General features: G+C 41.9%; 1 protein-coding gene across 1 annotated transcript; it reads left to right on the top strand.

The window, feature by feature from the left end:
* Positions 1-7,403: 7,403 nt before the first annotated feature.
* On the top strand, positions 7,404-15,033 carry LOC140482209 (interleukin-8-like). Its single transcript, XM_072579286.1, has 4 exons — positions 7,404-7,515; positions 9,914-10,043; positions 10,266-10,345; positions 14,859-15,033. The coding sequence occupies exons 1-4, from the start codon at positions 7,455-7,457 to the stop codon at positions 14,876-14,878; spliced, it is 291 nt and encodes a 96-aa protein (XP_072435387.1). The 5' UTR covers positions 7,404-7,454; the 3' UTR covers positions 14,879-15,033.
* Positions 15,034-15,255: the final 222 nt, after the last annotated feature.

The following is a 15,255-nucleotide window of genomic DNA, read 5'->3' on the forward strand; positions in this document are numbered from 1 at the left end:
CCTCAACACGGTCCTGTCCCCATTAGTCCAAGAACTCCCCAACTACGTTCGGGACACCACCCACGCCCTCCATAATTTTCGCTTCCCCGGTCCCCATCCAGTCCCTGTACACCTCCATCCCCTATCACGAAGGACTCAAAGCCCTCCGCTTCTTCCTTTCCCGCCGTACCAACCAGTACCCTTCCACTGACACCCTCCTTCGACTGACTGAACTGGTCCTCACTCTGAACAACTTCTCTTTCCAATCCTCCTACTTCCTCCAAAAAAAAGGAGTAGCCATGGGCACCCGCATGGGCCCTAGCTGTGCCTGCCTCTTCGTAGGATATGTGGAACAGTCCATCTTCCGCAGCTACACTGGCACCACCCCCCACTTTTTCCTCCGCTATATCGATGACTGTATCGGCGCTGCCTCGTGCTCCCACGAGGAGGTTGAGCAGTTCATCCACTTTACCAACACCTTCCACCCCGACCTCAAATTTACCTGGACCGTCTCAGACTCCTCCCTCCCCTTCCTAGACCTCTCCATTTCTATCTTGGGTGACCGACTCCCACAGCTACCTAGACTACACCTCCTCCCACCCTGCCCCCTGTAAAAACGCCATCCCATATTCCTAATTCCTTCATCTCCGCTGCATCTGCTCCCAGTAGGACCAGTTCCAAAACCGTACAACACAGATGGCCTCCTTTTTCAAAGACCGCAATTTCCCCCCAGATGTGATCGGCGATGCTCTCCACCACATCTCCTCTACTTCCTGCTCCTCCGCCCTTGAACCCCGCACCTCCAATCGCCACCAGGACAGAACCCCACTGGTCCTCACCTACCACCCCACCAACCTCCATATACATCGTATCATCCGTTGTCATTTCCGCCACCTCCAAACGGACCCCACCATCAGGTATATATTTCCCTCCCCTCCCCTATCAGCATTCCAAAAAGACCACGCCCTCCGTGACTCCCTCGTCAGGTCCACACCCCCCACCAACCCAACCTCCACTCCCCTGCAACCGCAAGAAATGCAAAACTTGCGCCCACACCTCCCCCCTTACTTCCCCAAGGGATCCTTCCATATCCACCACAAATTCACCTGCACCCCCACACACATCATTTACTGCATCTGCTGCACCCGATGTGACCTCCTCTATATTGGGGAGACAGGCCACCTACTTGTGGAATGTTTCAGAGAACTCCTCTGGGATACCCGCACCAACCAACCCAACCACCCCGTGGCTCAACACTTCAACTCCCCCTCCCACTCCACCAAGGACATGCAGGTCTTTGGACTCCTCCATCACCAGACCATGGCAACACGACGGCTGGAGGAAGAGCGCCTCACCTTCCGCCTAGGAACCCTCCAACCACAAGGGATGAACTCAGACTTCTCCAGTTTCCTCCTTTCCCCTCCCCCTACCTTGTCTCAGTCCCAACCCTCGAACTCAGCACCACTTTCCTAACTTGCAATCTTCTTCCCGACCTCTCCGCCCCCACCCCTTCTCCGGCCTATCACCCTCACCTTAACCTCCTTCCACCTATTGCATTTGCAATGCCCCTCCCCCAAGTCCCTCCTCCCTACCTTTTATCTTAGCCTGCTTGGCACACCTTCCTCATTCCTGAAGAAGGGCCCATGCCCGAAACGTCGATTCTCCTGCTCCTTGGATGCTGCCTGACCTGCTGCGCTTTTCCAGCAACACATTTTCAGCTCTGATCTCCAGCATCTGCAGTCCTCACTTTCTCCTATTTATTGCTGAACCAGGCAAGTCTGAACTCATGGATGAAGTGGGCTCATTATCACATTCATTTGTCTCAAAACAATATTCAATTGAGTAAAACATAATAGTAACTTGTGTAAAACACAATATTCAACTGAGTAAAACATTGAGCTGACAATGAGGCTTTAAATGGATTGTGAAAAGTAACAAGAAAGGAGCAAAGCTAAACACTGGCATAAAGAGCTATGGGAGAATAAAATTATACTGTTTTTTGGAATCCATACACATTAAGCCACAGAGACCAGTCTTTGAGTGAAATTTGATACAAAGAGCTTGTTGTTAGTACAGCCGTAGTCTGATTTCTGGAAACTGAAACTGAGATCATTTTCAGTGCCCTGATGCTTTTATTTCATCTCTGGCTGCAGAGGTAGAAGTGTATGTGCCAGGGCTATGAGGAGCGAACAATTGAGACTGAGGGCAGATTAGCTCTGACCTTATAGAATTCTTGGTAGACATGATGGGCTGAAAGGTCTACTCCTGTTCTTATTTCTTACGTTCTTATGTTCAGCTGTGATTCTCTGCTAGCTTGGGGAGATGATGGCTACATAACGTGGAGTATTAGCCTACAGTAATCTAGAGCCCTATGATCTGAGGTCAAGGGTTCACATTCTACCATGACAGCTCATTTATATAACAATTCAGTTAATTTTGAAAAATTAAATCAAATCAACAACTAAAATACTAGTCTCAGCATTGGTGATCTTTAAACAATCATTCATTGTTGTAAAAACTGAGTTGGTTCACTGATGCCCTTCAGTGAAGGAACCCTGCCATCCTTTGCCAATCTGATCTGTATATGATTCCAAATCTCAATTACCTCATGAAATGGTACAAGTCATGCAGTTCAAAGGCAATTAGGGTTAAGCAACAAATGCTTGTCTTGCCTGTGCTGCTTACATTCCAGGAAAGAGTAAAGAAAAAAAATGAATTCTCCTCAGAATAACTTTGCTCAGCTCAGAACAAAACATTGAGATGAGACATTAGCTGGATGTTGGACCTTTTAGAATCTATACCACAGAATAAAATATCAGCAGAGCAAGAACAAATGAACTGTCTTTAGGTAGAGGACATGTGCGGTTTCTGTCATTGTTAAATTGGGCTTTTAAATCTTTCATCCAATTTTATAATGACACAAAAAAGAATTGCAGGCACAAAACTATTGCATTTAGCATCCACAAATATATTTGGAGAAGTAACAGATGCATAGGTGAGATTCACCAATTTATTATGACCTGCCCCGGCCGAGTTTCCCCAGTTTGTTACAGTTCCAGATGTGATGTCAACCATCAAAGCAAGGAGGGAGATGGTGTAGGTATGGCAAACTGATGACATAACTGAACTGTTAACCTAGAGATTGAAGACAATACTCTGGGATGAATTGGCTCCTCCACTTCGTCTTAACAAGATTCATTTACAAAGGATCACTTTCCTTATGAATATTTTTCTGCTAGAATAAGTGAATTTATTTTTTTAAATGAACCAATTTAACCAGGCCTTCTTGAATCTACAGATCAATGAATGAAATGTGATAAGAAATAATAATGCAACATAAATGTCCACAGATTAGAAATGGGGTGAATCCAAAGAAAGATAAAATTTGACAGATATATGGTTCAATCTCTGAGTTGCTCATAGTTCGCAGATAGTGGAACATTGAAAAGTCTAGTTCTGAAGAAGGGCTTATGCCCGAAACATCAATTCTCCTGTTCCTTTGATGCTGCCTGACCTGCTGCGCTTTTCCAGCAACACATTTTTAAGTCTAGTTCCTAGTCTAGTTAAGCAGTCGAGAGTGTGGTGCTGGAAAAGCACAGCATGTCAGGCAGCATCCAAAGAGCAGGACAATCAACATTTTGGGCAAAAGCCCTTCATCAGGAATGAGGCTGCGAGTCAAGGGGGCGGTGGGATAAATTGGAGGGGGTAGGGTTGGGTGGAAGGTGACTGAGAGTGCGACAGGTAGATGAAGGTGTGGGGTGAAGGTGATAGGTTGGAGAGGAGGGTGGAGTGGATCTGTGGGAAGGAAGATGGACACGTAGGACAGGTCATGAGGGCAGTGCCGAGGTGGAAGGTAATTTCCAGCATCTGCAGTCCTCACTTTCGCCTAGTCTAGTTAAGCAATCTGTTTTGGGATTCTTCGCTTTGCAAGTTCCAATAAATTATTTACACCTTTTCCTTTTGGCTGACTTGCTGGTTTCTAGCTCACAGAGGAATAAATTTATTTCCTGCAACGTGGTATTGGAAGATTGTGAGATTCACAATTTTCAGTTGTGAATTTCATAGCACTCCCATTCTGAAGCCAGGCTACTACACACAACTACCTCAATTCATGAGCAATCTTTCTTCCAATAGCAGCCACAGATTGGGGTTGACTGGATTTTCAACCCATGTCCTTGTGTAAGCTTGAAAGGGGAATACATGGCACAGTGGTTCAGTGGTTAGCACTGCTGCCTCACGGATTCCAACCTCAGGCAACTGTCTGTCTGGAGTTTGCATATTCTCCCGGTGTTTGTGTGGGTTTCCCCCCACAGTGCAAGCTATGCAGGTAAGGTGGATTGTCCATATTAAATTTTCCATGGTGCCCAGAGATGTGTAGGTTAAGTGGATTTGTCATGGTAGATATAGGATTATAGGGGTAGGGTAGTTCTGGGTGGGATGCTGTTTTGAGGGTCAGTGTGGATTCGATGGGTGAATCATCTGCTTCCACACTGAAGGGACTCTATGAAATAAAACATTTTTTTGCTCAGACTGTTGTCTTTCTCCCACCATGTTCACAACCTGAGATAACATCAGGAGATCAAAGTTCCGTTTGTGATGCATTTCTCCCATATATCCATCCTTTTGAAGCTTCCTTGACAATACATCAGGTGTGAAATTCCAGGGTCTTTCTCTGTCACTCCAGGGAACCACGGAATTTACTTCCTCCATTATCGCTTGTCATTTACATTTGAAATTAAACTTCAGTATGTCCACAGGTAATTTGTGGTTCCTGTATCATCATGACACATTGCTTTACAGCAGAACTGCACTTTATAAACAAGCAAAGCTTTGGCTAAACTTTAGCTGTAGAATGGTTCATTTGCTACAATTTGCAAAAGTCAACTCAGAAGTGTGCTGCATTCAAAAGGTGAGGAGAGGGGAAGGGACTGAGTTGATACCTGAGTGGAGGTGTGATCTCTTGAGGGCTAGCAATCAGGAAAGGGTAGCATTCATGGAAGAGCCACCATCTCCCACTCCAATCCTGCCAAGGCCCAAGTAGACCAACCTGCCGGGTTTCCTGTCCCTCTTCTCTGACTTCCTCATGCACGCCTCAGAATTACGGATGGAGTGGAACAGTTTCAAGTTGCCAAGTGTTGGCTGTTTATGGGCCTCAATAGGAATGAAGCTGAGCAGACAGCCTAAGTAAGCCTTATCTGTCTCTTGTAGAAATTCCATTAGAGACAAAAAAACTGCAGATGCTGCAATCCAAAGTAGACAGGGAGAAGGCTGGAAGAACACAGCAAACCTGGCAGCATCAGGAGCTAGAGAAATTGATGTTTCGGGTGCAACCCTTCTTCAGGACTGAGGGTGGGTGTCGGGTAAGATGCAGATAAAGGGGGTGGCAGGGCCAGGGTGGTGAAATGGGAATAGGCGAAGGCAGTACCCACTTCATCACCATACCCCCGCCACTCCCTTTATCTGCGGCTCCCCCTACACCCAGCCCCAGTCCTGCAGAAGGGTTACACCAGAAACGTTGACTTCTCGATCTCCTGATGCTGTGTGGCTTGCTGTGTTGTAAAAACTCTGACATGTTGTTAAGGGGTGGGTGGTTGGTTAAGATGTGATTTAGGAAATATTACAGTCATTTCTTTCCCCATAATATATTTGTTTGGCTGACGTGCAATTGTAATCCCATGCTAATGCATTTAGTTTTAACTAATTTTCACCATGGGAGAGCAGTTTACTCAAATGTACCTGGCTTTTTTGAAAAACAGTACTCCAACACAGATTGAAAAGAGTTCAAAAAGATGATTCATCATTTTCTTTGCAGGACTATGAGGTGTCTTTCAATTTCCAGTCTTACCAGTAATACACACATTGCAATAATGAATGCAGAATTGCTGTTCCATTATTTAGTGGATCCTTCGCAAATTGTTCTCCAGTTTCTTAACCAAGGACTAAACATTTTACTTGAAAAGATTCATGTTAGCATTAAAACAGCAGAGAAGGGGCTATTAACCAAGTTGATTTAGCATACATTACATATTAGGCTGATAATTACTTTTTGGCTAATAAGTAAGTTGCTTTGTCTTAGCTTTGTTACTTCTGAAGTAATTTTTTTTTAATAGGGAAGATGGCAGAAAACTGCACTGAATATATTAGAAAACATCTCTGTGGGTGCAAAAATATCCAAAAGGTTTTCTATCCATGTGCTGCTACATCATTAGGTTCAAACTCCATTGCTGATGGCAACTGTAAACTACTTTGGAATTATGTTTAACTACATTGGAATAGTGACCAGACCTCATAAGTACTCCATTGTACAACTTCAGGATTTGAAGTGCACAATAGAAGTACAAGTTCATTCTAATTTTCATGTACATTACAAAACTATTTCCAAATCTGGAACCTTAAGGTCCTCAGAACTATGAAGTACAGCCAATGAAAAGGATAAATATTTCCTGTAAATCACAGGTTTTAATGTTGTTATCTAAATTGTGTTTCTTCTTAAGTGTATAGCGAGAGGAGTCGGGGATAAAAATATATTGGGGATTTCCCCTGTGAGTCAAAAGTACAATCTGGATCTGGATCTGGATCGCCTGCAGGCCATGTTTGCTGTTCACTTAGTCTTTTTTTAAAAGAGCATCTAATTAATTGCTCTTATGTTTACCTGCCAGTGGTTAACAGTTGTGCGCAGCATTCACCTCTTTCCTTCGTTCTACGTGGAGTCTGATGTCTGTGGTCGGCAGTGACTTGTGCAATTGGAAGTCATTATTGTGACTGGTGTTGGCACACCACTCAACATACACAGGTCCTGGGAACATCCACACAGCAATGCAGTTTAGAGAGACTGTGAGCTGTGCGACTGACCTGTTTCCTATGTTACAACATAGGAAAGTACATAATTACATTTGGAAATTACTTGATTAGCTGTAAAACGACTTGGCACGTTCATTGGTCTTGAAAGGTGCTATAGGAATACAAGGTATTTTTTAATCATCCGCCAATTGAAGGGTGATAAAACACAAGGAGATAGATAGTGTTATCATGACAGAGTCAGGGATTAATTAGATGATCTTTAACATAAAATTTGCCTGAGGTTAAATTTGTAAAAATTATCACAACCAAATAAAAATATTATGCCCTTAACTTCCAACAGGGTAGGCGGCATCTAGGGACAGAGAATCATGGGTTAATGATCTAAAGGTCATCGATCAAGTCTGTCCCAAAGAATGTTGCTGATAGCAGTTTCATTTTATTTCACTTATAGTAGAGCTCAGAATGTTTTATTCTGAAGGGAGATTCCCTCAGGAGTTTCCCATGTTTAGAAATGGCCATCTCTTCAGGTTGTGCAAAATGAAAGTGGACAAGTTTAATAAATAGAGGGGTTCTGGACCAATCTTCAGTTCGACCCCACTCAACTGAGAGGTACAGAGACGATAAAGAGAAGTCCCTTCAGGAGAAATCTCACCAGTACCCCCCAGGCATTCAAGATGAAAAGAGCAGCTATTCTGACCATCCTGGTTTTGCTTCTGTGTGCCATGACTGCGCAGGGTATGTCGACTTCTGCTTTAGACTGACAAAAGTTGATTTTTATTTGATTTTAATTGCAACTTATATATGCTACCCTAGCATGTGTACCCCATGTGTCCCCCCGTGAATGGAACACCATGGGGATAGAACAATGTTCATGTTATAACTAAAATCTGCATTGGTAGATGCTGGAATCTGTACTGAAAACAAACAAACAATTTACTGGCGATCACCCCGGGTCAGGCAGCATCTATGGAGCAAAAGAAAGAGCAAACTAAGCTGAAAAATCATTTGGACTGGAAACGTTAGCTTGCTTTCACTCCGTAGGTACTGCTTGACCCGCTCAGATCTCCAGCATTATTTTCTGTTTTCAGTGTTTATTTCTGACATTTGTCTTGATTAGCAGCTTATACCATTGTCAAGCCCAAACCAAAGGAAATTGGTCATTTTATATTGTGGCTTTCTGGTGAACTGCTGTTCTGGTGATGATCCACGATCTGAAGCTAAAACACTGCGAGGAAGTTATCCGCGCCACGAATAATCCCCAAGCTTTTGAAACGGACCCATATCGCTCAGAAACAAAGGGAACCTCATACTGTAGACAGCTCAGGACACACAAAGACAGCGGTGCGTCTCGCACTCCGGTTGTCGCTTGTATAGACAAAACGCAGTAAACATTTAAAGCAAGCATCTGTCGATCCCTGTTGTTGTGCACAGTAGAGTTCACCAGCGAAGTTCCCTGCTTGAAATAAATTAATTCCTGACCGAATAAGATAATTTATCGGTTTAAAAACAGTTTACGGGACAGAATAGGAATTTGTGCCTTTATTTTAGACATATATATTACACTGTTCTGTCATTTCAGGCATTATACAGTGACGCTGTGGAATAATTTGACATGACTCATGTTTGAACACAGATATCTAATTCATAATTATTCCAATCGTCTGTTGGAAGTGACGCTCGATTTCTTCTGTAAACTGTGGCTAAAGACGCCTAAATTATGTTTGAGAGAGGTCAACGAGAGTGAAAGAAGAATTTTAAAATATTGCTTTTAGTTTTAACGTGCAACAATCAAAATCTGAAGGAATGAGACTCCAAACATTGCAAGCATCAAATTTCAGTGTCAGAGATGTTGAAATTAACGTGCAAGATGCTACTAAAACTCAACTACCCTGGAATGGACATTGAGACGCCAAGGTTGCATAAAGACTAAGGCACCGATGCAGCATAAAGCATGTATACAAAGTACAATTAGGAAGGCAAAGAGAAACTATGAAATCAAATTATCAAGGAATATAAGACAAAACAGTGAAGTATTTAAGCTAAAAAAGGAAGTTGTTATGGAAGTGGGACGATTAAGTGGTAGAGTAATATCATTAATAACAATAAGGAGATGACAGAAATATTGAATAATTATTTCAATCATTCTTTATCAAAGAAATGGAATAGGCAGATATAGCATTGAATGATATGATGAGTAATGAGTACCTTTAAAATGTTTCAATTTGATCAATTGAATAAACTAATCCAAACTCAAACAGGGCAAAACCCTTGCAAGTGTGATTTACATTTGAAAAGAATCTAAGGAAGAGACAGCAGATGCATTGCTACTTACATTTAATAATTCATTTCAAAAACGTTCAGTGCCAAAGGACAGCTGGATAGCTAATGTAACGTGACTTTAAAGGGGATCTGAACATATCCAGGGAATTAAAGCATTATAATCTGTTTAATATTGGTCGTTTAAAAATAATTCTGAACAGAGAGAATCTAGAAATTAAACAAAACAGAATATCAAATAGACTTGATTTCAAAAGTAAAAAGAAATCATGTTTAACCAATCTTATTAAACTTTTGATGAGGTAATAAGGAGAGTAAGCAATGGTAATGTGGTGGATGCAATTTATCTGGGTTCTCAAAAGTGGTGGACTATTGACAAATGAGTGAGGTGAGAGATTGCGGAGCTAGGAGACAAGTGACAGAATGGATTGTTCACTGGCTTCAAATAGAACACAGAGAATGGGAGTAAAGGTAATTATTCAGAGAGATAGAAAATGGGAAGTCATATTGCACAAGGATCTGAACTGCAATCCCAGCTATTCACACATTAGATTATCAATTTGGACATTGAAATCAAAACACAATTTCTAAATTCGCAGTTGATACCAAATTAGGGATGGAGTGTAGTAGTGAATAGTCAATCCTGAGGACGCTTCAACAAATTACAGGTTCAACACATGGACTGCATGCTGGGTAGTCTCAAATTAATTCCTGCGGTGTCTGAGTATTCGAGGATTATTCAATCAAAATAGATCACGTACAGAACAAATATGAAAATTTCAATGCCGACACAAAACATTAAATTTCTCTCTGCTTCAACTACTAATTGAATATAAATTAAAATATCCATTCACAGGGATTCCAATCCCAGGGATCCAGGGACGCTGTAAGTGTATCCTGACTACCACCAAGCGTTTTGACCCAAATATAATTCGCAATGTAAAGTACATTCCCAGAGGACCTCACTGCGTGACAACAGAAATAATGTGAGTAGATGTATCAGAATATTCTCTTGTAACTAAAAAAACTGAAATCTTAATTTGTCTTTTACTATGTATACTTACTAGGATGGACTCATTATTACTTTTGATTAATTATGATTGTGAGATTACATTTAAAAGTGTTCAAAAAAATTTAAGTGTCTTTGCAGATGAAAATGTAGTAAATGATTTCTGAGGATTAGATTTTTAAAATTTGCCTTTTTACAGTATCACCATGAAAAATGGGATGAAAGTTTGCATGAATCCTAACACCAAATGGATGAAGACTTTCATTAAAGCCACAAAAGGTTGGTACTTGCTAAAATTCAAATAAAAACAAAAGAAAGGAAATGCATCTCAAAGAGTTTTACAATCAATTAAGTACTTTTTGGTGGTGTAATCATTGTTGTAATGCATGAAAATGGGAGTTACCTTGAATTCAGTAAACTCCCACCAATACAGTACATGACGTTATTTGAGTATAATGACCTTTGATCGCAAAAGCAGTATAATTAGAACAGGTTATAATTTCTTTCAAAGGTTTGTGGAATCTGTAATTGATTTTAAGAATATTTGGAAAGAACGTGTAAGAGTTTGAATCAATTGTAAAAGGATCAATTATGATTTTCATAGATAATTGAACTGAATTGAATTGAATTGAAGTTATTGTCACGTGTACCAAGGCACAGTGAAAAGCTTTGTCTTGTGAGCAATACAGGCAGAGTTAGGTAGCAAAGATAGTAAATAATAGGTAAACAGCAGCAAAAATAAAACACAGATACAGGTGAATATTAAGAGTTTGTGTGTCCATTCAGTATTCTATCAACAGTAGGGTAGAAACTGTTTCAAAACCAGCTGGTACATGTGTTGAGGCTTCTGTACCTTCTCCTCAATGGTAGAGGTTGTAGAAAAACATTGCCAGGGTGGGATGGATCTTTGAGAATGCTGGCGGCCTTTCCTTGACAGCGGGCCTGGTAGCTAGATTCCATAGATGGGAGGTTGGCCTTTGTGATTAAGTAATACTGACAAAGAATACTGATTACCATAACCTAATGACCCCTTCACCTGGAAATAGTACAAATTGAAAGGAAGATACAGACAAGCTGTGTGGTTTGTAGGTAAAATGAAGCTACAAGTTGAGGAGCTGGATAGTGAAGGCAATGAATACACATCAGCAACACAAAATAAAAGCAGATAGGTGCAAGAAGAAGAATGCACAATTCTTGTGATCAGACGATCCAAGTCACACTCAGTCTGTTCCTGCCCCACCAAACTCATCTCTGCAGCTATCCAGGAGGACCAATTCCACCATAAAACATCTCAGACGGCATCCTTCTTCAGATGCCCTCCAGCACAGCTCTTCCACTTCCCATACTTCTGCCCCTGAACCCCACCCCTCCAATCGCAACAAGGACAGAATCCCCTCTGGTTCCACCCCACCAGCCTCCGGATACATTGCATCATCCTCCACCACCTGCAAACAGACTCCACCACAGGGATATATTTCCCTCCACACCGCTATCAGCATTCCAGAGAGACCATTCCCTCTGCAACTCCCTCGTCAGATCCATGCCCCCCCCACCAGCCCACACCCCATACCAGGCACCTTCCCTTGCCACCGCAAGAAGTGCAAAACCTACGCCCATACCTCCCCCCTCACCTGTGTCCAAGGCTCCAAAGGATCCTTTCACATCCAACAGAAATTCACCTGTACTTCCACACATGAAGACTGGAGGTTGGCTAACATGGTGCCACTGTTTAAGAAGGGTGGTAAGGACAAGCCAGGAAACTATAGACCGGTGAGCCTGACCTCGGTGGTGGGCAAGTTGTTGGAGGGAATCCTGAGGGACAGGATGTACATGTATTTGGAAAGGCAAGGACTGATTCAGGATAGTCAACATGGCTTTGTGCATGGGAAATCATGTCTCACAAACTTGATTGAGTTTTTTGATGAAGTAACAAAGAGGATTGATGAGGGCAGAGCGGTAGATGTGATCTATATGGACTTCAGTAAGGCATTCAACAGGAGTTGGGAGGTTATGTTGCGGTTGTACAGGACATTGGTTAGGCCGCTGTTGGAATATTACGTGCAGTTCTGGTCTCCTTCTTATCAGAAAGATATTGTGAAACTTGAAAGGGTTCAGAAAAGATTTACAAGCATGTGCCAAGGTTGGAGAATTTGAGCTATAGGGAGATGCTGAACAGGCTGGGACTGTTTTCCCTGGAGAGTCAGAGGCTGAGGGGTGACCTTATAGAGGTTTACAAAATTATGAGGGGCATGGATAGGGTAAATAGACAAGGTCTTTCCCCTGTGGTCAGGGAGTCCAGAACTAGAGGGCATAGGTTTAGGGGGAGCGGGGAAAGATATAAAAGAGACCTAAGGGCAAACATTTTCACACAGAGGGTGGTATGTGTATGGAATGAGCTGCCAGGGGAAGTGGTGGAGGTTGGTACAATTGCAACATTTAAGAGGCATTTGGATGGGTTTGTGAACAGGAAGGGTGTGGAGGTGGGACTAGGTTGGATTGGAAAATCTTTTCGGCATGGACGGGTTGGTCCGACGGGTCTGTTTCCATGCTGTACATCTCTATGACTCTATGTCATCTACTACATCCGTTGCACCAGATGAGGTCTCCTTTACATCGGGGAGACAGAACATCAACTTGCAGATCATTTTAGAGAACACCTGTGGGACACCTGCACCAATCAACCCCACTGTCCCGTGCTGAACACTTCAACTCCCTCTCCCACTCCACCAAGGACATGCAGGTCCTGGGCCTCCTCCATTGCCAAACACTAACCACCTGATGCCTGGAGGAAGAATACCTCATCTTCCGCTTTGGCACCCTGCAACCACATGGGATCAATGTGAATTTCACCAGTTTCTTCATTTCCTCTCCCCCCCCACTTTATACCAGTCTCAAGCCTCCAACCCGGCACCACCCTCTTGAACTGTCCATTTCCCTTTCCACGTATCTGCTCCATCCTCCACTCCGACCTATCACTGCCACCTTCATCTATCTATCACATTCTAAACTACCTTCCCCCCAGCCCCACCCCTTTCCTATATATCTCTCAGCCCCATCCGGCCCACAAGCCTCATTCCTGATGAAGGGCTTATGCCTGAAATGTCGATTCTCCTGCACCTTGGATGCTGCCTGACCCGCTGAGCTTTTACAACACCACACTCTCAACACTCTCAGAAAGAGGTCAACCTTTGAGAAAAGGAGATAGGAGTGTGTGGAAATGTGTTGTAAGCTGGCTAAAAATGTGTCAATCTTGGAAAGCTGTGCGAATAAGCCAGAGACACAAAATAACTCAGAGTTTCGCAAAAATAGCCAAACAGACTCGGCTGGTCAGCTGAAAACAAAGTCTGGAAAACAGCATCATCTGGACTTTGGTGAACTGAGAGAGAAAGGATTCATTCAAGTATGCCTTAGTGATGATGGTCCTACCCATGAAGTAAGAAGCTATAAGCTGTTGGTGGATATGAATCATCACCTACACTGCATGAATAAAGTACAGCAAATTATGGAACTGTGTAGCAGCATGGTAACATATTTGCATAAGGAGTGATATGAATGTTTGTATTTATGCAAGACATAACTTTATTGTACTGACTAAAGTGCAATTTACCTCTTTATTTGTAGTATCATTTGCCTATTAATTCATACTTAATTTGCGTTGATTCAGATTGCTGTTAAAGCAAAAAAACCTGAAGTTAAAACTTGTTCGTAATTTCTTAATTTGGGGCTCATCTATTAAATGTGATTGTTTTGGCTTCTGACAGAATATAAAGGAAAAAGTATTGGGTAGGGAGGTTGTTATGCTTTAAAATAGTGCCATGGGATCTTTTGTGTCCACCTGAACAGGTAGATAGGATTTTGGGTTTAATGCTTCATCTGAAATATTTCACTTACTCCCTCAGTCCTGCACTGGAATTTATTTTTGTGGGAGTACAAACTAAAATTTAAAAATATAGATTTTATTTCTGAAATTTCTACCCTTTCCTCCTCCTTCTCCCCCTCTGCAGAGTAATTTGTGTTCACAGTGACAATTGTTCTGCTCCTACTAGTTTCAGACACAAATTATTTCTGTATTGACAACAATTAGCAAGGAATTTCTAACTTGTGTTATTGTTGTAATATGTCATAGAGATGTACAGCATGGAAACAGACCCTTTGGTCCAACTCATCCATGCCAACCAGATATCCTAAATTAATCTAGTCCTATTTGCCAGCACTTGGAACATATCCATCTAAATCCTTCTTATTCGTAGACCCATTCAGATGCCTTTTAAATGTTGTAATTGTACCAGCCTCCACCACTTCCTCTGGCAGCTCATTCCATACACACGTGATCTTTTGCATGAAAAGGTTGCCCCTCTTAAATCTCTCCCTTCTCACCCTAAACCTATGTCCTTTAGTTCTGGACTCCCAACACAAGGAAAAAGACTTTGTCTATTTACCCTAACAATGCCGTTCATAATTTTGTTAATCTCTATAATGTCACCCCTCAGCCTCTGACGCTCCAGGAAAAACTGCCCCAGCCAGTTCAGCCTCTCCCTATAGTTCAAATCCTCCAACCCTGACACATCCTTATAAATCTTTACTGAACCTTTTCAGGTTTGCCATTTATTAGAAGGGAATAAAATAATTTAATAGAAGGGAATAATCCTGCAAATTGCATGGATCTTGATAATGTTGCTCATCTCATCTGTCAGCTGTATCTGCAGTATTTCATTATATGTTTGAAGATATTTTGGCGTGCTTTGTTGTGGTATAAAAAGTTTGCAATTGAAAATTCAATTTATTTTTTCAGCTACCAGAATGCAGAAGTGAGGGAAAAGACCCTGACGGAATGAAACTCATTTCCACACACATATATCCTGAAGAATAATGAATAGTGCAACGAACAAGCTTTGGGCAGTGTGCTATGTTACTCATGTTAATCTCCTGACAGCTTGTTCTATTACTTCCTGTTTTTTTTGAAAACTTTTCCACCTTTCAAGCCTATTGCTTTTGCACCTTAGAATTTTAAAGATAGAAATCAATTAAAATGTGCAATCAAATAAGTTTTGTGCCATGGTTGAGATTTCTTCACAGGAAGTAATGTACATAGTTTACAAATTGTATTATGACTCCATTCAATTTATTTTTCCATCTCAGTAACATTTGGAAAGTAATTTCCAATTAACTATCACATTCCCGATGAAGGG

This window comes from Chiloscyllium punctatum, chromosome 1 (assembly GCF_047496795.1).
Source record: "Chiloscyllium punctatum isolate Juve2018m chromosome 1, sChiPun1.3, whole genome shotgun sequence".
Classification (NCBI taxonomy): domain Eukaryota; kingdom Metazoa; phylum Chordata; class Chondrichthyes; order Orectolobiformes; family Hemiscylliidae; genus Chiloscyllium; species Chiloscyllium punctatum.

Bases quoted from the DNA above. Each gene is read 5' to 3' on its own strand.
- LOC140482209 (XM_072579286.1), top strand. From the start codon at position 7,455: ATGAAAAGAGCAGCTATTCTGACCATCCTGGTTTTGCTTCTGTGTGCC. The intron at 10,044-10,265 runs GTGAGTAGATGT...GCCTTTTTACAG, and splicing joins TGCGTGACAACAGAAATAAT to TATCACCATGAAAAATGGGA. The intron at 10,346-14,858 runs GTTGGTACTTGC...TTATTTTTTCAG, and splicing joins TTTCATTAAAGCCACAAAAG to CTACCAGAATGCAGAAGTGA.